This window comes from Tachyglossus aculeatus, chromosome 11 (genome assembly GCF_015852505.1).
Source record: "Tachyglossus aculeatus isolate mTacAcu1 chromosome 11, mTacAcu1.pri, whole genome shotgun sequence".
NCBI classification, from domain to species: domain Eukaryota; kingdom Metazoa; phylum Chordata; class Mammalia; order Monotremata; family Tachyglossidae; genus Tachyglossus; species Tachyglossus aculeatus.
In genome coordinates, this window is record NC_052076.1 from 71,820,158 (window position 1) to 71,845,143 (window position 24,986).

The 24,986-nt window shown below is 48.8% G+C and overlaps 1 protein-coding gene across 2 annotated transcripts in view; it reads right to left on the reverse strand.

The window, feature by feature from the left end:
• Positions 1 to 687: 687 nt before the first annotated feature.
• Positions 688 to 24,986, reverse strand: part of B3GAT1 (beta-1,3-glucuronyltransferase 1) — a 58,536-nt gene continuing 34,237 nt past the window's right edge. Inside the window, exons 2-7 of one of the 2 annotated variants that reach the window (XM_038754671.1) lie at positions 17,745 to 17,861; positions 17,461 to 17,607; positions 11,179 to 11,687; positions 10,434 to 10,730; positions 9,502 to 9,602; positions 688 to 2,365 (exon numbers count right to left, since the gene is read on the reverse strand). In XM_038754671.1, the coding sequence (XP_038610599.1) occupies positions 9,516 to 9,602; positions 10,434 to 10,730; positions 11,179 to 11,687; positions 17,461 to 17,607; positions 17,745 to 17,748 (1,044 nt within the window). In that variant the 5' untranslated portion in view covers positions 17,749 to 17,861 and the 3' untranslated portion in view covers positions 688 to 2,365; positions 9,502 to 9,515. Of the gene's footprint in view, positions 2,366 to 9,501; positions 9,603 to 10,433; positions 10,731 to 11,178; positions 11,688 to 17,460; positions 17,608 to 17,727; positions 17,862 to 24,986 lie in introns of both variants that reach the window. The other variant, XM_038754672.1, reaches the window with a different exon arrangement.

A 24,986-nucleotide genomic window follows, 5' to 3' on the forward strand; every position in this document is an offset into this window, starting at 1 on the left:
CCTGTTCAAAAATCTATGTTTCATTTTTAACAAATCAAGTATGGTTTCCTTAAAACCAAGAACTGACCGTGTGCTGCAGCATGTCTACTGCTCCTCCCTAGCCAGTGTTATTCCAGCCCAGCGTGCCTCCCTGCCCTTGATTTCCCACCCTGGAGGCAGGAAGAGGGGAGCAAAAATTGAGTCATATTTAGGACACGTTCGGTCCCATAGGGAAGACGACGGCTGCAATTGGTGGGGGTTATGGTTATTATAACTAAACAGACATGCATATAAAATAGGACTTGGGGTGGCAGCTGGGCTAGCACCTGGAAAACACGCATTCTTTTTGTTTTTTCCTGAAAAGAAGTCTTGGATTATTGGAAAGAAAGAGCTCCCTCCCTCAAGCCCCTCTTCCCAACACCCGCCCCCCTGCCCATCCTTTTCCTCACACTCCTTGGCCTAAACAGCGTTTGACCTCATTGTTCCCTGGAGTCCTCTCAGGGGGCTCTGTGCCCCCCCCCTCCCCCCCCGATAGGCTCCCCTGATGCCCCCGGCCCAGCCCCAAGCTCACTTTGTTCTGAACGAAACCCACGTCTCGAAACCAAACTGCAGGGATGATTCAGAACATTTTGGCTGGGCTTTCTTAGTTCAATCCGAGATGGTTTCATGAATATTTGAGGAAATAACATTTAAAATAGGCAGTAATTATTATCATTATTATTATTATTACTTTTAAATAATGGGAGACCTGACCACGGGGGCTCATTTCCCCCTTCGGGGGAGGTTCAGGGAGGTGCCCGCCGGGCTGCAGCGAGAAAACAACACCCTGACACCTGTAAATAGAATAGAGGCTGTTAGAGGTTAAAAAAAATCAGTCTTTCCTTTCCCTCCACTCACGAGGAACATTGTGCTTCCAACTTTGAAAGGAGCCGGTGCAGCAGGAGAGTCGAGACCCCAGCCTGGAGGGTAGGGCAGGTCTGGACCTGGAGGATCCTTGCCAAGGCGGGCGACAGAGCCACGGGGCCTGGGCGCAGGGTCTGAGTGGACACAGCAGTCCGGGAAGAGCTGAGATGGATGCGGCAGCAGGCCAGGGGGCTCAGGAGGTGGCAGCTTCAGAGGAGGGAGGGGCTCACTTGGCTGGTCCTGGCTCAGGTAAGAACAGAAATGTGCCGCTCCCTGCTCTCTGAAAAAAGCCCCTCCGGGTCAGCCTCCCACGGGTGCCTGGATGCAGCTAGGTCTGTGCACCCTGCTTGCCTCCCCTCCTCCCCTCCTGCTGAGCTGCTGAAGCTCACAAAACCCGAGCAGACTTAGATGTGCCCCAGCCGAGGCGGCAGGGACTCCCCATCAAGTCCTTCCCCTGTCTCTGCCCACTCCCTCAGTCCCACCAGGTCACTGAACCAGGTCTCAGGACTTGCAGGCAAAGGGGTTTCCCCAACCTCCCTTCCTCCCTCCCTCCAGGGCCCACTTCCCCTTGGGGCTCCGGCCCCGGAGGTGGAGAAGCGGCAAGGCCCATCGCAGGTTTTAGGACCTGAACAGATGGCGAGGCTGGCCCGGAGAGTGGATGCTCCCTGTCGGATGGTTGGTGGAGTGAAGAGGTCGCCTCCGAACCCTGGAACAGGACAGATCTGGGGAAGCGGAGGATGGAAGGCCCTGCTGCTGCCTGAGGTAGGTGCAGGCAGGCAAGGGCGAGGCAGTCCCTCCTGGCTAGGGTTGGTTGGTGTGGGGGCGGTTGGTGCGGGGACCGAGCACGGTAGTATCTTTTTGTAAACATTAATCAAAGAAAAGCGGTGCGAGCCTTCCAAGAGGTATGTTGGATTCCAGAGCCCCCTCAGGCCCAAGCCAGGGAGCTGAGATGTGGGGAAGTGGAGGAAGGAAGAAGGAGCAGGAGGGCAGGGAAGACCATTTTAGGACTCCTTGGAGTCAGATCTTTGAGACTCCGGTGTCTTTGTGCAGCGCTGTCATCCTGGATGGAGCATGGGGGTGAAGAAAGGTAGTACATCTGAGGGCAATTGCCTCAGCTTTACCTCTCTGCCCTCTGACCCCAGACAGAATGCAAGGGAGGCATCCTCCAAGCCTGCCCTCTCTCAGACTGATACAGTTGGCCAGGTAACCCCGGGGACAGAGGTGTGTGTGTCCCCTTAGGATGACTCAAAGCCCAGTCTGGTTTCTCGATGCCTCAGGTGTCACGGACGGAAGAACGTTTTCTGTGCTTTAGGTTACTTTTCCTTCGGTCCTTCCCATAGATTTCTGGCCCCAGGCCCCTGGGGGATGCAGAGTGAGGGAGTTGGCAATTGCTTGGTTGGAAGGCAGAAGCCCCATGGTGGGCATCGGCTGAAGGGGCCACACGGCCAGGGGTAGGGAGACTGGTGGCACAACAGAGAACCTCCTGCAGAGGAAGAGAAGGAAAGCCTCTTTAAATGCTCACATTTTCTCAAAAAGGGCACACAGCTCTCAATAAATACAATTGATTGATTGATTGATTCTTGTGTCAAAAGGAAGAGGTTCCTGAAGCTGCCATAGCTATTCCTGTGTGGGGCTTTTATTTCTCCGAGCACTTTCATATCATTTGTCTCATTGCATCTCTGGGAAGCGGGAAGAAGTGGAGATGAGTCTCCCCATTTTATTCATTCATTCATTCATTCAATCGTATTTATTGAGCGCTTACTGTGTGCAGAGCACTGTACTAAGCGCTTGGGAAGTACAAGTTGGCAACATAGAGAGACGGTCCCTACCCAACAGCGGACTCACAGTCTAGAAGTCTGGAAGTCTCATCTCATTTTACAGATGAGAAGACTGAGGCACAGAGGAGTTTTTAGTGACTCACCTGGAGTCATGCATCAGACCTGATCACCTTGTAACCTCCCTAGCACTTAGAACAGTGCTTTGCACATAGTAAGCGCTTAACAAATACCATTATTATTAAGAGAAGCAGCATGGCACAGTGGAAAGAGCTCGGGCTTTGGAGTCATAGGTCATGGGTTCAAATCCCGGCTCCACCAATTGTCAGCTGTGTGACTTTGAGCAAGTCACTTCACATCTCTGGGCCTCAGTTACCTCATCTGTAAAACGGGGATTAAAACTGTGAGCCCCCCCCCCCCCGTACAACCTGATCACCTTGTAACTTCCCCAGCGCTTAGAACGGTGCTTTGCACATAGTGAGTGCTTAATACCATTATTATTATTATTAAGAGAAGCAGCATGGCGCAGTGGAAAGAGCTCGGGCTTTGGAGTCAGAGGTCATGGGTTCAAATCCCGGCTCCACCAATTGTCAGCTATGTGACTTTAGGCAAGTCACTTCACTTTTCTGGGCCTCAGTTACCTCATCTGTAAAATGGGGATTAAGACCGTGAGCTCCCCCATGGAACAACCTGATCACCTTGTAACCTCCCCAGTGCTTAGTACACTGCTTTGCACATAGTAAGCGCTTAATAAATGCCATTATTATTATTATTATCCCTTGTAGAAGCAGTATGGCAGAGTGGAGAGGCGGGTTCTAATTCCAGCTCTGCCGCTTGTCTGTTGTGTGACCTTGAGCAGGTTACTTAACTTCTCTGAGCCTCAGTTTCCTCATCTGTAAAATGGGGATTAAATCCTTCTCCCTGCAATTTAGATTTGGACTAGGTCTAGCTTGATTTTTCTTGTAACTACCCCGGGGCTTAGTACCGAGCCTGGCACATAGGAAGTGCATGAAAAGTACCATTCTTCTTCTTTTGCTGCTTCTTCTTATTATTAATAATATTGGCCAGAATACTTAAACCTGCAGAGCCAAAGCAAGCTTTCTTGCTGCTGCTCACCCAGTCTGGTTGCATGCTAAGCAGCATGGCTCAGTGGAAAGAGCACAGGCTTGGGAGTCAGAGGTCATGGGTTTGAATCCCGGCTCCACCACTTGTCAGCTGTGTAACCTTGGGCAAGCCACTTAACTTCTCTGTGCCTCAGTCACCTCATCTGTAAAATAGGGATTAAGACTGTGAGTCCCACGTGGGACAACCTGATCACCTTGTATCCCCCCCCTGCACTTAGGACAGTGCATTTCACATAGTAAATGCTTAACAAATACCATCATTATTATGCTAAAGTACCACAGTTCTAACCAAGGCCATGGAGCAGCTGGGAGAGGCCAGGGAAGTGGGGGAGAAATTGTGATCCCCATGGGATGCTGTTTCCCATCCCGGCTGAAAAAGAGGACTGGGACCCAACTCAGCCAGCGGGGAAATCAATCAATCCTTTAATCAATCAGTGAAGGGTATTTAGTGAGTGCTTGGGAAAGATTCTGAAAGGCCTGTTGACTTACATTCTTGGTTACTGTGCATCATTGATTCATTCATTCAATCGTATTTATTGAGCGCTTACTGTGTGCAGAGCACACAATAATGTTGTACTTCGCCCTTTAAAAACCTGGCCGTTTTGGTCATTAGAAATGTTTCTGTCCTGGCTTTTAAACATCATTGTAATGTTGCATCTAAACTGCCACCAATCCTCTGTATGATGGGCTCTGACAAATGCCCCTAAAATATCATCTGGATCTGCACATATCACAGAGTGTTGAGTGAGATCCTGGGCCTCACAACTTTCTTCCATCGTATTTTCTCAGACTACTTTGTTATTGGATAAATGCCTGCTCTACAGGTTTTTCAGAATTGATAGTGTTTCAGAAATAGGTTCAAGAGGGGGTTAAGCCAGCCAGGGTCTTCAAGTGGTCTTCTGAAGTTTCAAAGGATGTGCCTCCAGATGAGCTACTGACCCCATTTCTTCTCCACTGCTGAAAATATTTGTGCCAACTCTTCTTTCCTCCCTACCACCATCTTGTAGTCTTAGCTCCACTACTTGCCTGCTGAGTGATTTTGGGCACATCACCTAACTTCTCTGTGTCTGTTACCTCATCTATAAGTTGTTGATTTCCCCCTCCCTCTTATACTATGAGCACCCTGTGGGATAGGGACCGCCAATGTTTTATCTACACCCAGCTGCTAGTACCATGCTTTCCACATGGAGAGCGCTATTATTATTATTATTATTTTATTATTATTATTATTATTATTATCTTCAGCCACTCACTGTACGATTGCTCTTTCCCTTAAGCCTTATCAACATGCTCAGGTCTCTCCTAATCTAAAAAGTCCTTTTATAGAACCCATTACCCCTTCCAGTTATCAACCCATCCCTTGCTCCAATTCCTGTCCAAGCTGCTTCAATGGGTTATGTAATAATAATAATAATAACAATAATAATGGTATTTATTAAGTGCTTACTATGTGCAAAGCACTGTTCTAAGCTCTGGGGAGGTTACAAGGTGATCAGGTTATCCCACAGGGGGCTCACAGTCTTAAACCCCATTTTACAGATGAGGTAACTGAGGCCCAGAGAAGTTAAGTGACTTGCCCAAAGTCACACAGCTGACAGTTGACAGTCAGGATTTGAACCCACGATCGCTGACTCCAAAGCCCGTGCTCTTTCCATTGAGCCATGCTGCATCTGTACTTCAGCTGCCCCCACTGCCTCTCTTCAGTTCCCTTCTTAACCCTCTACGATCTGGTTTCTGCTTTGTTTCATTGAGACTGAACTCTCCAGGATCACCAATGACTTCCTCCTTAGCTTTATCTCTCAGCTGTATTTGACACTGTGGACCACCCCCATCTCTTGGAAACACGATCTAATCTTCGTTTCCCTCACACAGTCCTCTCTTAGAGAAGCAGCATGGCCTTGTGGAAAGATCATGGGACTAGGAGTCAGAAGACCCGGGTTCTAGTCTTGGCTCTGCCAATTGCTTGTTCTGAGACCATGGGCAAGGTGTTCAATTTCTCTGTACCTCACTTCCTTCATCTGTAAAATGGGGATTCTATACCTATTCTCCCTTCTGTTTACACTTTGAACCCCAGATGGGACAGGGACTATGTCCAACCTAAATGGTCTTGTATTTAACCCAGCATTTAGTACAACGTTTGTCACATACTAAGTGCTCAACAAATACCCCAAGTATTGTTATTATTATTGTTATTTTTATTACTACTTTCCTGGTCCTTGTCTTACCTCTCTGGCAGCTCCTTCTCTCTCTCACAGGCTCTTCCTCCATCTTTCCCCCACTGTGGGTGTCCCCCAAATCCCCTCCATCTCATCTTATTTTACCAACCAATCAATCAATCAGTGGAATTTATTGAGTGCTTCCTATGAGAAAAGTACTGTGCTAAGGGCATGAGAGAGTAAAATAGAGTTGGAAGACATGATCCCTGGTTTCTAGGAGCTTACTAAACTCAACTGTACTCTCCAAAGTGGTTAGTACAGTGCCCTGAAGCCAATCAACGTTCCACAAATACTACTGATTGATTGAAATAGAAGCAGAGGGCCAAACCAGGGACAGGTCAATGCGGGAGCTTAGACTACCTGGGCTCCACCCTGCCCCAGCCATGAGGAGTGGCTGAATTTTAAGCTGAAGAAGTTGGTAAGGCTGGGTTAGGAAGAAGGGAACTGGATCCCTACTTGGATGGTCTGCCAACACCTCAAATTTAACATGACCCAAACAGAACTCCTCTTCTCACCCAAACCCTGTCCTCCACCGGCCTTTCTCACCACTGTAGACCACTATTCTCCATGTCTCAAAAAGCCCATAAATTTGGGATTATCCTCAACTCATCTCTCATTCAAACCATGTATTCTGTCTGTCACCAAATCCCATCAGTTCTACCTTCACAACATTGCTAAAATCTGTCCTATCCTCTCCAGTACAGTGCTCTGCACATGGTAAGCACTTTAATAAATACCACTAATGATGATGGTGATGATGACGATCCAAACTGCTACTACACTAATCCAAGCACTTATCATATCCTGTCTCGACTGCATTCTGTTTCTCTCCCCTCCAGTCCTTATTTCACTCTGTTGCCTGGATCCTTTTTCTAAAAAAACATTCAATCCACGTCTTCCCATGCCTCAGAAACTTCTCCAGGGGCTGCCCATCTGCCTCTACATCAAATAAAAACATCTTACCCTCAGCTTTAAAACACTCAACCAGCTTGCCCCCTCCTATCTCACCTTACTGATTTCCTACTATAGCCCAGTTCATACGCTTCACTCCTCCACCAACCTACTCACTGTACCTCAGTTTCATTTATCTCTTACCCACATCCTCCCTTTGGCCTTTAACTCCCTCCCACTTCATATTATCAAATATGAAGTGCACATAGTAAGCACTTAATAAATGTCATCATTATTATTATTGTTAATAATAATAATAATAGTGATAACGATAATAATAATACTCACTATGTGTCAAGCACTGTTCTAAGCACTGGGGAAGATACAAGTTTATCAGGTCGGACACACTCCCTGTCCCATATTGGCTCAGAGTCTAAGTAGAAGGGAGAACAGGTATTGAATCCAGCTGTGTGACTTTGGGTAAGTCACTTAACTTCTCTGTGCCTCAATTACCTCATCTGTAAAATGGGGATTAAGACTGTGAGTTGGGTAGGGACTGTCTCTATATGTTGCCAACTTGTACTTCCCAAGCACTTAGTACAGTGCTCTGCACACAGTAAGCGCTCAATAAATACGATTGATTAATTGATGTGGGACAACGTTTTAATCTTGTATCTACCCCGGTGCTTAGAGCAGTGCTTGGCACATAGTAAGCACTTAAAAAATACCATCATCATCATCATCCTCATCAATTTAAAATTAAGTAAACTGAGGCAAGGAAGTAGTGGAGCCAGGATTAGAACCCAGGTCTTCTGACTCCCAAGCCTGTGGTCTTTACACTAGGCCATGCTACTTCAAGCTCTGTTGTATTCTGCCAAGCACTTAGTACAGTACTCTGCACACAGTAAGGGATCAATAAATATCAATGGATCAATAGATTGATAGATTGATTAAAAGTGAGACAGGTAGTGGAGCTAGGGAGAAAACCAGGACACTGGCAGTGATTTGGAAATTTAGCTGAGCTTAAAGCAGGACTTTCTCTGTCACAGCCACAATCCCCTTGCAGACGCACCTCATGGTTGGCATTCAGGACGAAAAGAAACCGGTAAAATGTTGAGCCCAGGTGGAGATCTCTCCTTCCACACGCCCCCTTCCTCTCCTCGCTCCTTTCCTCTCTGGTGCTATTGTGTTTCCCTAATTCCAGCTCACGGCCCCCCTCATGGCTTTCTGGTAAAATATCAGATTTGTACTTCCACAGAACTCCAAAGTACTAAATGTGTAGGCAGAAGCAGTGTGGCTCAGTGGAGCCACGTGGCTTGCGAGTCAGAGGTCATGGGTTCGAATCCCGGCTCCGCCACTTGTCAGCTGTGTGACCTTGGGCAAGCCACTTAACTTCTCTGTGCCTCAGTTGCCTCATCTGGAAAATGGGGATTAAGACTGTGAGCCCCCCGTGGGACAAGCTGATTACCTTGTATCTCCCCCAGCACTTAGAACAGTATTTTGCACATAGTAAGCGCTTAACAAATACCACCACCATTATTATTATTATAAAAAGAGGCTGGGCCTTAGGAGCTGTGCTGCTACCAGGCACTGGGGGACTACTGGGGAGAATGGGGAGGGAGGATCCCATTTAGAACCCTCACACTGATCACAAGGCTTTCTGAATAAATTACTTCAGGAAGCAGAAGGGGTTGAGAGGAAAAAGTCTCCTCTTCAATCAGTAGTATTTGACAAGCCCTTATTGTGTGCAGAGCACAGTACTAAGTGCTGGGGAGAGTACAAGAGTCAATAGTCATGATCCTGGCCCTCAAGGAGCTTACAATCTCCTCTATGCAGAGCACTGTGCAAGAGAGCATAGACCTCTCTTGGAAGAAAGCAATAATAGAAATTACCCTCGCCCTCACCAAATTTATGACAAGTGTGTGCAGAGCACTGTACTTTGCATTGGGAGAGTATAATAGAGTTAGTATCTCAGCCCTCAAGGAACTTTTGCTCTACTGTGTGTAGAGCACTGGGAGAGTAGACTGTAAGCTTGTCTCTAGACTGTATGCACTTTGTGGGCAGGGAATGTGTCTACCATCTCCATTGTATTGTACTCTCCCAAGCACTTAGTACAGTGATCTGCACATACTAAACACTCAATAAGCACCATTGATTGATTACCATTGACTAAGAGTACAATACTTAGAAGATATCAATCAATCAATCGTATTTATTGAGTGCATACTGTGTGCACAGCACTGTACTAAGCGCTTGGGAAGTACAAGTTGGCAACACATAGAGACGGTCCCTACCCAACAGTGGGCTCACAGTCTAGATATGATCTGAGCCCTCAGTGCGCTATCCGTCTAATGTCTGTAGAGCATTGGACTAAGCATTGGGAGAGTGCAAATAGAGTCAGTCATGATCCCAGCTCTCAAAGAGCTTTTTCTCTACTATGTGCAGAGCGAAGTACTAAGCATTGGGTTAGTTCAATAGAGTTAGTAGAGATGATTCTGGCCCTCAAGGAGCTGCCAGGCTTCTTTTCTCACAGCTCCAAAAGGAGAGACTTTTGCACAGGCCAAATCCACTGGCTCCCTACCCCAAGGGCTTCAGGATGCCATTGGCACATACCTGGATCTCCAGGGTCAAATTTCCACGTTGGGGTCTGTGAATCCTTTCTTCCCTTCATTCACCAGCACCGGCTTTTCCGTCCTTGTGTGCCAGACGAGGACCTGAGGTAAAAAACCATTGGTTATCCAGGCCTCCACTGCTGGGGTTCCCGACCCGGCCCTTCCATTCTCCCCTTCCCTCACCACATTCCCTGAAAGACTCATGGTGCCACATTCCTCCACCCTCTCTGGTCCCTTGGGTGTTGAATCTTACCATTCTGCTTCAAATACCCCCAGAAGGAGGCCACAAGGATCTGGTCAGATTTCCCCCTTCCTCCATCCAGTATTTGCTCAGCTTAGCCCCGACCGCAGGCTCCACTAGCCCCTCAAGTGCTGCACATTGGCTGTTGCAGCCTGTGTTGCATTACAAGGGTGACAAGTGTGTGCTTCTGCAGCGTGGTTTAGTGGAAAGAGCCCGGGTGTGAGAGTCAGAAGTTGTGGGTTCTAATCCCGGCTCTGTCACTTGCCAGCTGTGTGACTTTGGGCAAGTCACTTAACTTCTCTGTGCCTCAGTTCCCTCATCTGTAAAATGGCGATTAAGACTGTGAGCCCCACGGGGGACAACCTGATTGCCTTGTATCTACCCCAGCACTTAGAACAGAGCTTGGCGCAAATGCTCAGCCAATGTCATCATTATTATTTCCTCTGGAGACCTCTCCTCAACGGTCAGTGGGAGGAAGTATTGTGCGCAGGCAGGCTCCAGGCCCATCCCCCCTCTTCCTTCCTCAGTTCTCTCATCTTTGATGTTCACCTGGGCTCACGGTGGCCAACCCACCCAAACAGACACCACCCCTGTAGACCTCCCCACTTGTTACCCCTGGACTCCACCTCCATGGCCTGGCCGCATCACAGCCATCTAGCCAGCCAAAGGGGGAGGGGAAGACCACCCCCTACCTTAGTGCAGTTGGCAGCTTTGGGCTCCAGGTCATTGAGGGTGACCAGCTCACGGAGGAGGCTACTCTCCTGGTAGCCCCCCTTGACTCCTCGCAGCTTGAAATAGGCCTGGGAACGCTGCAGGATGAGCCGCAAGTTGACAGCAAAGCCGGCCATGTCGATGGCAAAAGGCCGATGAGGGTCAAAGACTGTCTTCCAGCCGAACACTTTCCCTGCCGCGTTCACCCTGGGCGACTCGTAGCGCAGGCCCCCGACGAAGGCCACGGGCCACACCGACACCTTCCTTGTGCTGCGCATCTATGGGGCAGGGGGGTTGGGGAGGGAGCTGAGACCCCGGGGTTCTCGTCCCAATCAAACTTTCCCATTCCCCCATCTGCCCCAGTTGTGATGGGGTGGTGAGCTGCTGGTGTGGAGTCCACTGCCCTCTTTCTTGTCCTCCTCCTCTTCCTCATCTCCCTTCTCCTCCTCTTCCTTCTCCTCCTCCTCTTCCTTCTCCTCCTCCTCCTCCTCCTCTCATCATCTTCCTCCTCTTCTCATCTTCCTCCTCATCCCCATCCTCCTTGTTCTCCCTGTCCTCATCATCCTCCCCCTCTTCCCCTTCCTTGTCCCCCTCCTCCCCACCCGCTCCTTCCCACCTCCTTCTCCTCCTCCTCCCCACCCACTCCTTCCCACCTCCTTCTCCTGCTCCTCCTCCTCCTCCTCCTCCTCCATCTCCTCCCCTCTTCCCCCTTCTGCCTCCCAGCACCTCTTCAAACAGCTCCAGGCTGTAAGTGTTGTCGTCGTCAGCAAAGTAGACGATCCCCGGCTGGCTGCTGTTGCGGTTGAAGGTCTCTCGCAGCCAGCGCAGGGCTAGGTTCCTCTGCATGGTGCCTCGGGGGATGCGAGGGTCCCTCATGTCCCCGCGCAGCTTGTAGTTGCGGGGCGTCTCCACGTTGAGGTGGGTGTAGTTGAGGCCAGTGTCCCGCAACAGGCGGGTAATGAGCAGAGTCCGACGCGGGGCATCCTCCACCAGGATCCAGTGCAAATTGGGGACATGCAGCAGGGTGTTAGCCAGCCGGGTCAGCTCGGCCTTCTGCACAGGCCGGCTGTAGGTGGGGGTGACCACGTGAATAGTGGGCAGGGTGTCAGACCAGGGTGGGGGGCGGGTGTACACATACTCTGTCCGGACCACCTCCACAATATCCCGGTCCAGCAGACAATACTCTCTGGAATCCACACCTGGGGGCAGGTCCCGTCTGGAATCACTGCTGTCATCTGGGGCAGAAGAAGTGGGGAAGGGGAAGGAATGGTGAAGGGAGCTGGCATCAATCGGCATGTTGCTCTGGAGCTTCTGGGGATGGGCCAGGTGGGAGGTCAGCTCTCTGGGGCTCAGCCCGAAGAATGATGGGAGCGAGAGGATATGGCCGGCCCTGGCGGGATGCTTCCTTGACTCAATCCACTAAAGAGGTCCCATGACCCCTGGCTCTTCCTCCTCTGGCTTTTCAGCTGCCTGAAAATAAGGACAAGCCAAGCCCAGCCCAGCCCAGCCCAGTTCCCCCCACTTTCCCCAAAACCCACCCCCTAAGATGGCCAGTCATCTCATTTTATTTCAAACAGTCCCATCTTCAGTCGATCTGCCTCCAGCCCTGCGCTGAGGGGTAAGATGGTGGGGGTGGGGTGGTAAAAGTTTGGCCAAGGGATGTCTGGGGTTGTTGTATGCTGCCAGTGCCCCCATTCCCCGTCCCTGTTGGGGTGACTTTGACAGTAGCACTTTGGTAGTAGAGAATATCTCCCATTTTCTCCCATAATCTACCCCCTCCATCTACCCCTCTAACCCCATTCCTTCACAGCTTATCAAAACACTTGCACCCGCCCTTCTTCCCTCCCTGGCTGCCATCTTCAACTGTTCACTCTCCAAAGGTTTCTTCCCCACTGCTTTCAAACATACAAATGTAGCCTGCATCTTAAAAAAAAACCTCCCTTGACCCCATGACTCCCCCCATTTATCACCCCATCTTCCTCCTTCCATTCCTCTCAAAACTTCTTGAGCAAATGTCTACATTTCTTCTCCAGTTCTCTTCTTGACCCCCTCCAATCTGGCTTCTGCTCCCTGCCTTCCATGGAAACAGCCCTCTCAAAGATCACCAATGATCTCCTTCTTGCCAAATCCAACAGCCTCTACTGCATCCTAAACCTTCCCAACCTCTCAGCAGCTCTCAACACTGTTGGCCACCCACTTCTGGAAACGTTAGCTAACCTTGTTTTCACTGACACTGTCCTCTCCTGGTTCTCCTCCCATCTGTCTGGCCACTCATTCTCAGTCCCTTTTGTGGGCTCCTCTTCTGCCTCTCACCCCCTATCTGTGCTAGTCCCTCAAAGTTCAAATCTGGACCCCCTTCTATTCTCCATCCACACCCACTGCTTTGCTGAACTCATTCACTTCCAGGGCTTCAACTACCATCTCTGTGCAGGTGATTCCCAAATCTGTATCTCCAACCCTGACCTCTCTCCTTCTCTGCAGCCTCATATTTCCTGCTGCCTTCAGGATATTTCTCCTTAGATGTCCTGCCAACTCCAAAAACTTAACATGTCCAAAACAAAACTCATATTCCCACCCAATCTCCATCCTCCCCCTGACTTTCCCAACACTGTAAACAGCTCCTCCATCTTCCCAGTTTCACAGCCCTTGGCATTATCCTAGATTCACTTTGATCATTTAACCCACATATTCAATCAATCAATCAAACAATGGTATTTACTGAGCACTTACTATATGCCAAGTACTGTACTAAGCACTTGGGAGAGTTCAATATGACAAAGTTGGTGGACAGATTCTAGTCTAGAGGGGACATATTAATATAAATAAATAGTTTATAATATATCATTTAAAGATTATACACATAAGTGCTGTGAGGTTGAGGAAGGAGTGAATATCAAATGCCCAAAGATCACAGATCCAAGGGCATAGATGACACAGGTGGTCTATCACCACATTCTATCAGTTCTACCATCACAACTTCCTTAAAATTCACACTTTGCTCTTCCTACAGACTGCTATCACATTGAAACTGCGTGGCTCAGTGGAAAGAGCCCGGGCTTTAGAGTCAGAGGTCATGGGTTCAAATCCCAGCTCCACCACTTGTCAGCTGTGTGACTTTGGGCAAGTCACTTAAATTCTCTGGGCCCCAGTTACCTCATCTGTAAAATGGGGATTAAGACTGTGAGCCCCCCGTGGGACAACCTGATCACCTTGTAACCTCCCCAGCGCTTAGAACAGTGCTTGGCACATAGTAAGTGCTTAATAAATGCCATTATTATTATTATAGGTTCAAATCCCGGCTCCGCCAACTGTCAGCCGTGTGACTTTGGGCAAGTCACTTCACTTCTCTGGGCCTCAGTTCCCTCATCTGTAAAATGGGGATTAAGACTGTGAGCCCCACGTGGGACAACCTGATCACCTTGTATCCCCCCAGCGCTTAGAACAGTGCTTTGCATATAGTAAGCGCTTAACAAATACCATTATTATTGTTATTATTATTCTCTGGGCCTCAGTTGCCTCATCTGTAAAATGGGGATTAAGACTGTGAGCCCCCCGTGGGACTACCTGATCACCTTGTAACCTCCCCAGCGCTTAGAACAGTGCTTGGCACACAGTAAACGCTTAATAAGTGCCATTATTATTATTATTATTATTACTATTATTATTATTATTCAAACACTTATCGTATCCTGCCTTGACTCTGCATCAGCCTCCTTGCTGACCTCCCTGCCTCGTGTCTCTCCCCTCTTCTAATCCATATTTTGTCCTGCTGTCCTGATTTTTTTTCTATAAAATCATTCAATCCATGTTTCCCCAGTCCTCAAGAACCTCCAGGGGTTGCCCATCCATTGGCTTTAAAACATTTAATCACCTTGCCCCCTCCTACCTCACCTCACTACTACTATTACTACTATTACTACCACTACTTTGTTCCCTTTAAAATTAATCTCACTGTACCTCGATCTCGTCTACCTCTCCACCGATCTTTCATGGACATCCTAACTCTGACCTGGAATGCCCTCCTGCCTCATATCAGACAGATCATTGCTCTCCCCACACTTAAAAACCTTACTGAAGGCACATCTCCTCCAATAAACCTTCCCTTACTAAGCCCTCCTCCCCTCTTCTCCCACTCACTTCTGTGCCACTCTTACTTGCTCCTTCACTCATCCTCCCTTCCCACAGCACATGTGTATATATATCTGTTATTTATTTATGTATCTATTCATTTATTTATATTAATGTCTATCTGCCCCTCTAGACTGTAATCTCGAATGTGTTGTTTTATTATACTCTCCCAAACACTTAGTACAGTGCTTTGCACACAGTAAGCACTCAATAAATATGATTGAATGAATCCAACTCTGCAACAAACAGAAATTCCTTACCATTTGCTTTGAAACACTCAATCACCTTGTCCCCTCCTATTTCACATCGCCGATTTCCTATTACAACCCGGCATGTTCATAATTCTTCTAATACTAACCTCACTGTACCTTGACACTTGTCAGCTGTGTGACTTTGGGCAAGTCACTTCACTTCTCTGTGCCTCAGTTACCTCATCTGTAAAATGGAGATTAAGACTGTGAGCCCCACGTGGGACAACCTGATTACCTTGTATCTACCCCAGTGCTTAGAACAGTGCTTGACACATAGTAAGTGCTTAACAAATACCATCATTATTATTGTTATTATTCATTCATGCAAACATATTTATTGAGTGCTTAATGTGTGCAGAGCACACTACTGACCTCTCACCCACGGCCTGCCCTTGGCCTGGAATTCCCTCCCCCTTCATATCCGACAGACCATCCCTCTCCTACTATCCTCTGTCACTCTCCTCATAGAAACCAGCTGGCAAACTTTGTTTCTCAAACACTTACCTTCTCACTGTACCTTCATTTTGGCTGTCTCACCACCAATCGCTTGCCCATGTCCTGTCTCTGACCTGGAATGCCCTCCCTCTTCAAATCCAACAGACAGTTACTCTCCCCACCTTCAAAGTCTTGTTGAAGGCACATTTCCTCCTAGAGGTCATCCCTAACTAAGCCTTCTTTTCCTCTTCTTCCACTCCTTTCTGCATCACCCTGACTTGTTCCCTTTATTCATCCCCACTTCCAGCCCCACACCACTTATGTATATACCTGTAATTTTATTTATTAATATTAATGTCTGTCTCTCCCTTTATACTGTAAGCTGGTTTTGGGCAGGGGATGTATCTGTTATATTGTTATATTGTACTCTCCAAGCGCTCAGTACGGTGCTCTGCACACAGTAAGCACTCAGTAAATATGATTGATATTGATTCTTCATAGCCTTATTAAAGTCACATCTTCAAGAGGCTTTCCCTCACTAAGCTCTCTCTTCCCCTATTCCTTCTTCCTTCTGTGTCACCCTAGCACTTAGATTTGTAAACTTTATTAATAATAATAATAATAATATTGGTATTTGTTAAGCACTTACTATGTGCCAAGCACTGCTCTAAGCGCTGGGGTAGATACAAGCTTACTATGTGCCAAGCACTGTTCTAAACTCTTAGAGAGATACAAGATTATCAGGTTGTCCCAGGTGGGGCTCACAGTCTTAATCTCCATTTTACAGATGAAGTAACTGAGGCACAGAGAAGTTAAGTGACTTGCCCAAAGTCACACAGCTGACAAGTGGCAGAGCCGGGATTAGAACCCATGACCTCTGACTCCTAAGCCTGGGCTCCTTCTGCTAAACCACACTTCTTCTCTTTATTCACCCCAACCTCAGTCCCCCAGTACTTATGTACATACCTATAATTTCTTTTAATCCCTGTCTTCCCCTCTAGACTTTGAGCTCCTTGTGGAGAGGGAACGTGCCTCCCAGTTCTGTCATATTGTATTCTCCCAAGTGCTTAGTATTCATTCATTTGTTCATTGTCTTATGTATTGAACTTTTACTGTGTGCAGAGCACTGTACTAAGCGCTTGGGAGAGTGCAATATAAAAATAAACACATTCCCTGTACTCAGTGAGCTTACAGTCTAGAGGACTACAGTGCTCTGCACGCAGTAAGTGCTCAATAAATATGATTGATTGATTGATTAGCACAAATCAGCAGCCCTGCCTCCTCACCTGTCCGAAATTGGCCTTGACTTGTCAGGATGAGTAGCCAGTGGCTATAAAGGCTGTGTTCTCTGGATTGGACAGTTTGATTTGTCCACCCCCACTGCTTTGTGGGGTTTGGAGCATGGGTCCCACTCAGTCTGGAACAGTTGGGGCCTGTGAAATTTCAAACCCTCCCCTCCTTGGGGATCTCCCAGCCAGGTCTGCCCAGGAGGGTTTGCAAAGAATCAGCTAGCTCTGCCCATTCCCCTCAGGGAAATGGCAGCCAACAGGCACTTGGTCACTATTTCCAGTTGCCAACTGGACCTCAAGAGGCCCAACTGGATGTTTTGATTCTTCTCAGGTTATGAGACCAGTGCTTTCCCAGCACTTTCCAGCTCACCAGTTGAGCCTCAGCCTAAGCCCATTAGCTAAAGCACTACAGGGTTCACCTACTCAGGAAGGAAGAGGAAAATCTGTCTGTTTTACTTCAAGGGGTGGTTTAAGCTTAAAGTCTGTTGTATGCAAAGTGTTATTTCAGTTCTCCATTCTGTCTGTTTCCATTGTTTCCCCCTTTGCTCTCCTCTCGCTGTATAGGTGGAACAGGTAAGAGGTCTTTGGCCTCTTGAGTGATCCTTTCAAAAAATAAAGTCACCTCTTGATTGATTTTAATTTCAGAGTCCTTTTTTTCCTTTCTCCCTACCTATCTGACCCTTGCAACTCCAGCATTCTCCAGAGAGGAAACTAGAGCTGTGCTCCCACCCTACCACCTTCCTTGCAGTATCTTGGTCCTCTCCGGAGCACCTTTCTGAAGACATTTAGCCCCCAAAATGCTTCCAAGCAACCAAGACCCTATTCTCAAGCTAAGGACACCGGGGCTAGAAGCGCGTAAGGAAGGGAGGACAGCTGGGAGGTGGAGGATTAGAGGGAAACCTCACCCTTATGCACCGTGAGCAGCGGGGCCAAGGTGCTCTGATGCCAGACAGTGATGAGCAGTGTCCAGGGCAGCACGATTAGGACTATAGCGAGGATGTCCCGTCTCTTCGGCATCTCCAAGACAGACTGGACCCACAGCTCCTCATTACCTGGCCAGGAGGAAGTCCCGGAAGGGAGACATCAGAGCACAGGGAGAAGAGACATAAATGGGCCAAGATGCACCAGGTCAGAGTGAGAGCAACAAAAGCATGACAGTGTGTCGGTCTTACCAGCACTCACAACCCACCCATTGTGGAAGCAGGTTCAGAGGTTGCAATGACCTCCCGGGCTGGAGTAATCAGGAGGGCTGTTGGCTCTGGGGAACTTGCTGGCCCGGACGTCAGGGCCCCGTGGGGATGGACACCTGCAACGCAGAGCAGAAGGGCAGAGCGGAAAGCAGCGGGACAGAAATGGAGGCGATGGAGATTCAGAGAGGGGCAGCACACAGGCGGCAGAGGTGGGCAGCTGAACCCAGGATTGGTTGCCCAGGCCCAGGGCCTTCCCATGGCTCTTGCTGCCTCGGGCCCCTTGGGGAATCAACCACTTCATAAGATGTAGACACACGCCCCTGGAGTGGCCTTGGCAGCTGATATCTGTGACCCTCGTGGTCATGTCTAACCCATGGCCCTTGGATCCTTGGTGGGGGTGAAGAGCAGTTAGTGACCCTACTCTGTGGGAGTAATCTTCTTAAATTGAAAGGCTCTTATGGAGCCCCTCCTCCTTTTCCCTGGTGAGGAATTCTGGCTCTTTTCCCACTGGTCTTACTGGCCATTCCTTTAGTGGTGGAATCGCAGGGCTGAGAGGTTCCCCCAGGGGTCATCTTCTAGACTGTGAGCCCACTGTTGGGTAGGGACCATCTCTATATGTTGCCAACTTGTACTACCCAAGCGCTTAGTACAGTGCTCTGCACACAGTAAGCGCTCAATAAATACGATTGATTGAATGAATGAATGAATGAATGAATGAATGAAATCTCTGTTGCACTGTACTCTCCCAAGTGCTTAGTACAGTGCTCTGCCATAGTAAGCAGTCAATAAATTCTCTTGGTGATGATGATGATGATGACTTAGTCCTGTCTCCGGCTTCAGGGCAGCAGATGCTTCAACAAGGGGTTGGCTGAAGCCTTATGAACTGAAGAATTGCAAACCAAAAATAAATATGGCTGAGATTCATGGACTAAAAAAAACACACAACAAATCCTGTTCTCCAGTAGAGTGGCCAGCGGGGGTACAGGGTGGGGAGGGGGAGTAGGGTGGTGAGTGGCAGAGAGCAGACCTCCTAATGGGGGTGGGGGTATGACAGTTTCTGACTTGATTGTCTTGTAAGTACTCCCGTGCTTAGTACAGGGCTTGGCACAGTATCATAGTTATTATTATCACTATTATTCTGCAATCGCATCGTGTTGTATCCAGGCAGACACTTTCTGTTGGAAGAATTGTTCCTAATTCCTTGATAGCTTCCTAACCAAAACACACATTATGGAAAAATGGACTCCATCACCTCTCCCCCTCCTACCTCACCTCCCTTCTCTCCTTCTACAGCCCAGGCTGCACCCTCCGCTCCTCTGCCACTGACCACCTCACTGTGCCTCGTTCCTGCCTGTCCCGCCATCAGCCCCCGGCCCATGTCCTTCCCCTAGCCTGGAATGCCCTCCCTCCACACATCCGCCAAGCTAGCTCTCTTTCTCCCTTCAAAGCCCTACTGAGAGCTCACCTCTTCCAGGAGGCCTTCCCAGACTGAGCCCCCTTTTTCCTCTCCTCCTCTCCACCCCCCGCCCTACCTCCTTCCCCTCCCCACAGCACTTGTATAGATTTATTACTCTATTTACTTTACTTGTACATATTTACAAGTATTTATTTGTTTTGTTAATGATGTGCCTATAGCTTTAATTCTATTTGTTCTGATGATTTTGACACCTGTCTACATGTTTTGTTTTGTTGTCTGTCTTCCCCCTTCTAGACTGTGAGCCCGCTGTTGGGTAGGGACTGTCTCTATATGTTGCCAACTTGTACTTCCCAAGCGGTTAGTACAGTGCTCTGCACACAGTAAGTGCTCAATAAATACGATTGAATGGATGAATGAATGAATGAGAGAGGGGGTAGGAGCTGGGGATGGGACTGGGAAAAGAGTTGGAGCAGGGGCCAAGATGGAACTGGGGGTGGGATTGGGTATGGGGCTGTGGCAAGGGCCAACGGTAGGGCAGTGGTGCTGAAGGGGCTGGGCATGCCATGGTCAAAGTTGGGGTGATGCAGGGGTCTGGGATACTGCTGCATCAGTGCCAACATACTGTGCCAATAAACTGTGACTCACAAAGTGAGGGAAGAAGATCGGCAATCTGGCCACCCCTGGGGCTTCAACCCTCAGGGAGAACATCGTTTGTCCCTCTAGGGAAAGATTTCCAGCCACGGATAATTCCCAGCTACCCTCTCTTGCCTGATTCTGGAGCTGAAGCACCCTGACGGTCAGAAACTGCCTCCTTGAGTCTCACTGAAAATCTTGCTGCAGTTGAATTCCATTTCCTTTTGCTGGTCCTCCATGGGAATGGGTCAATAAAGACTCGAGGGCAGTTGTTACATCTTATGCATATATCTGCAGTTTTATTTATCATCATCAATCGTATTTATTGAGTGCTTACTGTGTGCAGAGCACTATACTAAGCGCTTAGGAAGAACAAGTTGGCAACATATAGAGACAGTCCCTACCCAACAGTGGGCTCACAGTCTAAAAGGGAGAGACAGAGAACAAAACCAAACATACTAACAAAATAAAATAAATAGAATAGATATGTACAAGTAAAATAAATAAATAAATAAATAGAGTAACAAATATGTACAAACATATATACATATATAGAGGTGCTGTGGGGAAGGGAAGGAGGTAAGATGGGGGGATGGAGAGGGGGATGAGGGGGAGAGGAAGGAAGGGGCTCAGTCTGGGAAGGCCTCCTGGAGGAGGTGAGCTCTCAGTAGGGCCTTGAAGGGAGGAAGAGAGCTAGCTTGGCGGATGGGCAGAGGGAGGGCATTCCAGGCCCGGGGGATGACGTGGGCCGGGGGTCGACGGCGGGACAGGTGAGAACGAGGTACAGTGAGGAGATTAGCGGCAGAGGAGTGGAGGGTGCGGGGTGGGCTGTAGAAGGAGAGAAGGGAGGTGAGGTAGGAGGGGGTGAGGTGATGGACAGCCTTGAAATCCAGGGTGAGGAGTTTCTGCCTGATGCGCAGATTGATTGGTAGCCACTGGAGATTTTTGAGGAGGGGAGTAACATGCCCAGAGCGTTTCTGGACAAAGACAATCCAGGCAGCAGCATGAAGTATGGATTGAAGTGGGGAGAGTCACGAGGCTGGGAGATCAGAGAGAAGGCTGATGTAGTAGTCCAGACGGGATAGGATGAGAGCTTGAATGAGAAGGGTAGCGGTGTGGATAGAGAGGAAAGGGCGGATCTTGACAATGTTGCGGGATTTATTTATATTGATGTCTATCTCCCCCCTCAGCCCAGACTGTGAGCTTGCTGTGGGCAGAGATTGCCTCTCTTTATTGCTGTATAGTACTTTCCCAAGCACTTAGTACTGTGCTCTGCACACAGTAAGCACTCAGTAAATACGACTAAAGAAATGAATCTCTAGTAAACAGCCCTAGCACACTCGACTGAGTAAGATTACCCTCTCCTTTGGGAGATGCCCCAAAGAACCTTTTCCTCCCTGAGGCTTTTCTTAGCCTGTTGCTACCTTCCCAGGGTCCCTGCCCCCAGCATGCCCTGGGCACACAAGGCCATGGTGATCTAAGCTTATGAAGTGCAATTCCCAGGCCTCTTTCTTCATCTGACTGCCCAGGGAATCCACCAGGGGCCTGTCACCTTCCCACTGCCCCTAAATCAGACCACCACACCGCCTCCCTGGGATTCTGCCACAGCTCACCTACGTGTCATTTGGGAGCCTCCATCCCGGCCCACCTCCCACTACCCCGGCAGAACAGGGAGAATCAGCTGCCGTTTGGTGCGGTAGCAGCTCAGGAAGACCAGGAAGCTTCTGCTCCTGCAGAAGCTCTCGCTGGGCCTGCCATGGTGACTGTGGACTCCGAGCTGCCAGGAGCCTGAACTCTGCTCCTCGGACTGCAGCACCTGGAAGATCTTTGTTTTTATTTTGTGCATCTCTCCAGATCTTTGGTTTGTCTTAGTGCTTTGCTTCCCCTCTCCTGATGGGTCTGTCACCATTCAACTTTCACTCCTTATATTCTTAGATTTGAGCCCCCTGAGGGACAGGGCCCGTGTGTTCTGTATAGTGCAGTGCTCTGGCAGTAAACACATCATAAATTCTATGATTACCAGAATGGGGATGCCTATGGAGTCAGCAGGTCTGCCCAGATGGAAGAGGGGGTGCACAGGCTTGTAGCCCTATCTCCTTTCCCACCTCCCCACCCTCTACCCCCTCTTCTGGACCTCCCCATCTGCCTCATGGTCCCTTAGGCCGTAGAGCCCAGCATAGGCATGCTTGATGGAATTAGGATTTTCTATTTGCAACATGATTGTCTTGTGAGTGTTCCTCAGGGGGTTTTCATCCTGCACCACTGGCATCTTTCCCATGGGAGAGAGGGTCCATGGCATAAACCAGATGGAGAACTGCAACAACCCTTAAAGGGATCTGCCAACTTCAGCAAAAAGCAGATAAACTCCTCTTTCTTCCCCTCTTCCTCCCCCTACTCCTACCCCCACCTCGTTTCTACCCCTCCTTCCCCCTACTCCCCCTTTCTCCCTCCTCTTCCTCCCTCCTCCTTAGTAAGCCATAAGTTGCTAGGTTTGGGTCACCAACTTTCCCTGGTGGATAAGCTCTGGTGCAGTAGGAGCAAGGGAGACTCTCACCAGTCACAGTTTCTAGATCTCATGGGTTTGTTAACCTTTGGACTTTGATAGTATTGACACTTGTCTATTTGTTTGGTTTTGTTGTCTGTCTCCCCCTTCTAGACTGCGAGCCCTGTTGGGTAGGGACTGTCTCAATCTGTTGATGAATTGTACTTAGTACAGTGCTCTGGACACAGTAAGCGCTCAATAAATATGACTGACTGAATGAATGAATGGCTCTAACGCTGACTCATGAGTGTGATTCAAAATCCAGGTAGGCCCAGAGGTTGCAGGTTCAGCTACTCACCCTGATCATCTTTTTTCCCAGAATCCTTCTGATAGCACAACAGTCATCCCAGAGGTGTAGCCTCCTCCCTCCAGGCCCCTGATGGGATCTGTCCCTTTCCCCTACTGTCCCTGTGTACTATCAATTGCAGTTCATTAGCTTCAGGGTGGCTCAGCTCTGGCTCACTGTTGATCCCTAGGCCCCTGAGTATCAATATCTAAGGTCCCGGGGAGAGTTGAGCAGGGAAGGCCAACAGTCCCATCCTAGACTGTAAGCTTACTGTGGGCAGGGAATATTTCTGTTTACTGTTGGACTGTTCTCTCCCAAGCACTTAATACAGTGCCCCGCACACAATAAGCACTCAATAAATACAATTAAATGAATGAACAAATGAATGAATGGTTATAGAAATGTGTTGAACAGACCTGGCCTGCAGCCCCTGAGTGTCAGTGTCAGAAGCGTCAGTGAGATTGACAAGGCCTTTCAAGTTACTGCCGATAAAGGACAGCCTGCAGCCTCTCTCCATTCGCCTGAGGCAAGTAACAGTTTTACAGACAACAGGGCAAGAAGTTATCTCATCCATCCCCCGGCCTCATCAAATCCAGCAGCTTCACAACAAGTTCATCTGGTCTGGGTTAAATGGACTCATACTCCTCAGCAGGTGGGGCTGAGTAGGGGGATTTGGACAGAGTTGGGGTTGAGGAATGGAGACGCCAGCCAGAGAGAGAGCAGGCGGTCTCCCTGTTTGGGGAAGAGTATCTTTTTCTGCTTCAGAGAAGAGGTTCAGCTTGAGGGACCCAGATAAGACAGGACCATTTCTAGGGTGACCCATCCCCCTTCCTCTACCACCCCATTACCCATTTGCTGTCTGAGAGATCCCTTAGATCAGGCATCCTGGACAGGGCCTAGCAGGACCTGGGAAAACCTAGGAGTTTACTGGATTGGTGAGAGAGGGGTGCTGTCTGCTTGGGCAAGCCCCCACTCTCTCTCTCCGTCCTCCACTCTCCCCCTCTCATTCTTTCTTTCATGCTGCGGTGGAACCCTCCCCAGCCTTCCCATTCCCCACCACCAAACCCGCGCTTCCCTCCCTCCTAGCTGGATGAATGGGAGGCTCAGCGATTTCCCTGTTCCTTCAATTCTGTTATATTGTACTCTCCCGAGCACTTAGTACAGTAGCTCTCATCCTATCCCGTCTGGACTACTGCACCAGCCTTCTCTCTGATTTCCCATCCTCGTGTCTCTTTCCACTTCAATCCATACTTCATGCTGCTGCCCGGATTATCTTTGTCCAGAAATGCTCTGGGCATATTACTCCCCTCCTCAAAAATCGCCAATGGCTACCAATCAATCTGCGCATCAGGCAGAAACTCCTCACCCTGGGCTTCAAGGCTCTCCATCACCTCGCCCCCTCCTACCTCACCTCCCTTCTCTCCTTCTACTGCCCAGCCCGCAACCTCCGCTCCTCCACCGCTTATCTCCTCACTGTACCTCATTCTCGCCTGTCCCGCCGTCGACCCCCGGCCCACGTCATCCCCCGGGCCTGGAATGCCCTCCCTCTGCCCCTCCGCCAAGCTAGCTCTCTTCCTCCCTTCAAGGCCCTGCTGAGAGCTCACCTCCTCCAGGAGGCCTTCCCAGACTGAGCCCCTTCCTTCCTCTCCCCCTCGTCCCCCCTCTCCACCCCCCCATCTTACCTCCTTCCCTTCCCCACAGCACCTGTATATATGTATATATGGTTGTACATATTTATTACTCTATTTATTTATTTATTTTACTTGTACATTTCTATCCTATTTATTTTATTTTGTTGGTATGTTTGGTTCTGTTCTCTGTCTCCCCCTTTTAGACTGTGAGCCCACTGTTGGGTAAGGACTGTCTCTATGTGTTGCCAATTTGTACTTCCCAAGCGCTTAGTACAGTGCTCTGCACATAGTAAGTGCTCAATAAATATGATTGATTGATTAATTGATTGATACTCTGCACACAGTAAGAGCTCAAATAAATACAATTTATTGATTGATGGATTTAGATGCAAAAAGAAAGGGAGGGAGAGAAGGGAAGGTGTTTCAGTTCCAATCTGATACTTGGCCAAAACGACTTCTAAAGAAAAAAAGAATCATTCTAAAAATAAATGTAGCAATAAACCCAGTTGTGCATTAATTACTCTGGAAGCCATTACGACTTGCAAACCCCATAACTTTAATGGAGGCTATTATAAGTATAGTAGGGAAATTGTGAAGCTAATTACTGAGCTGTTATTAAGCAGAACCAAGCAAGCCACACTGCCTTTAAAGAAACCAGCTTAGGCCTGGGGGAAGGGGAGCCTGAAATCTGAAGGTGCTGGTGGGTGGGAGCAGGGCTGCAGGAGGCAGTGT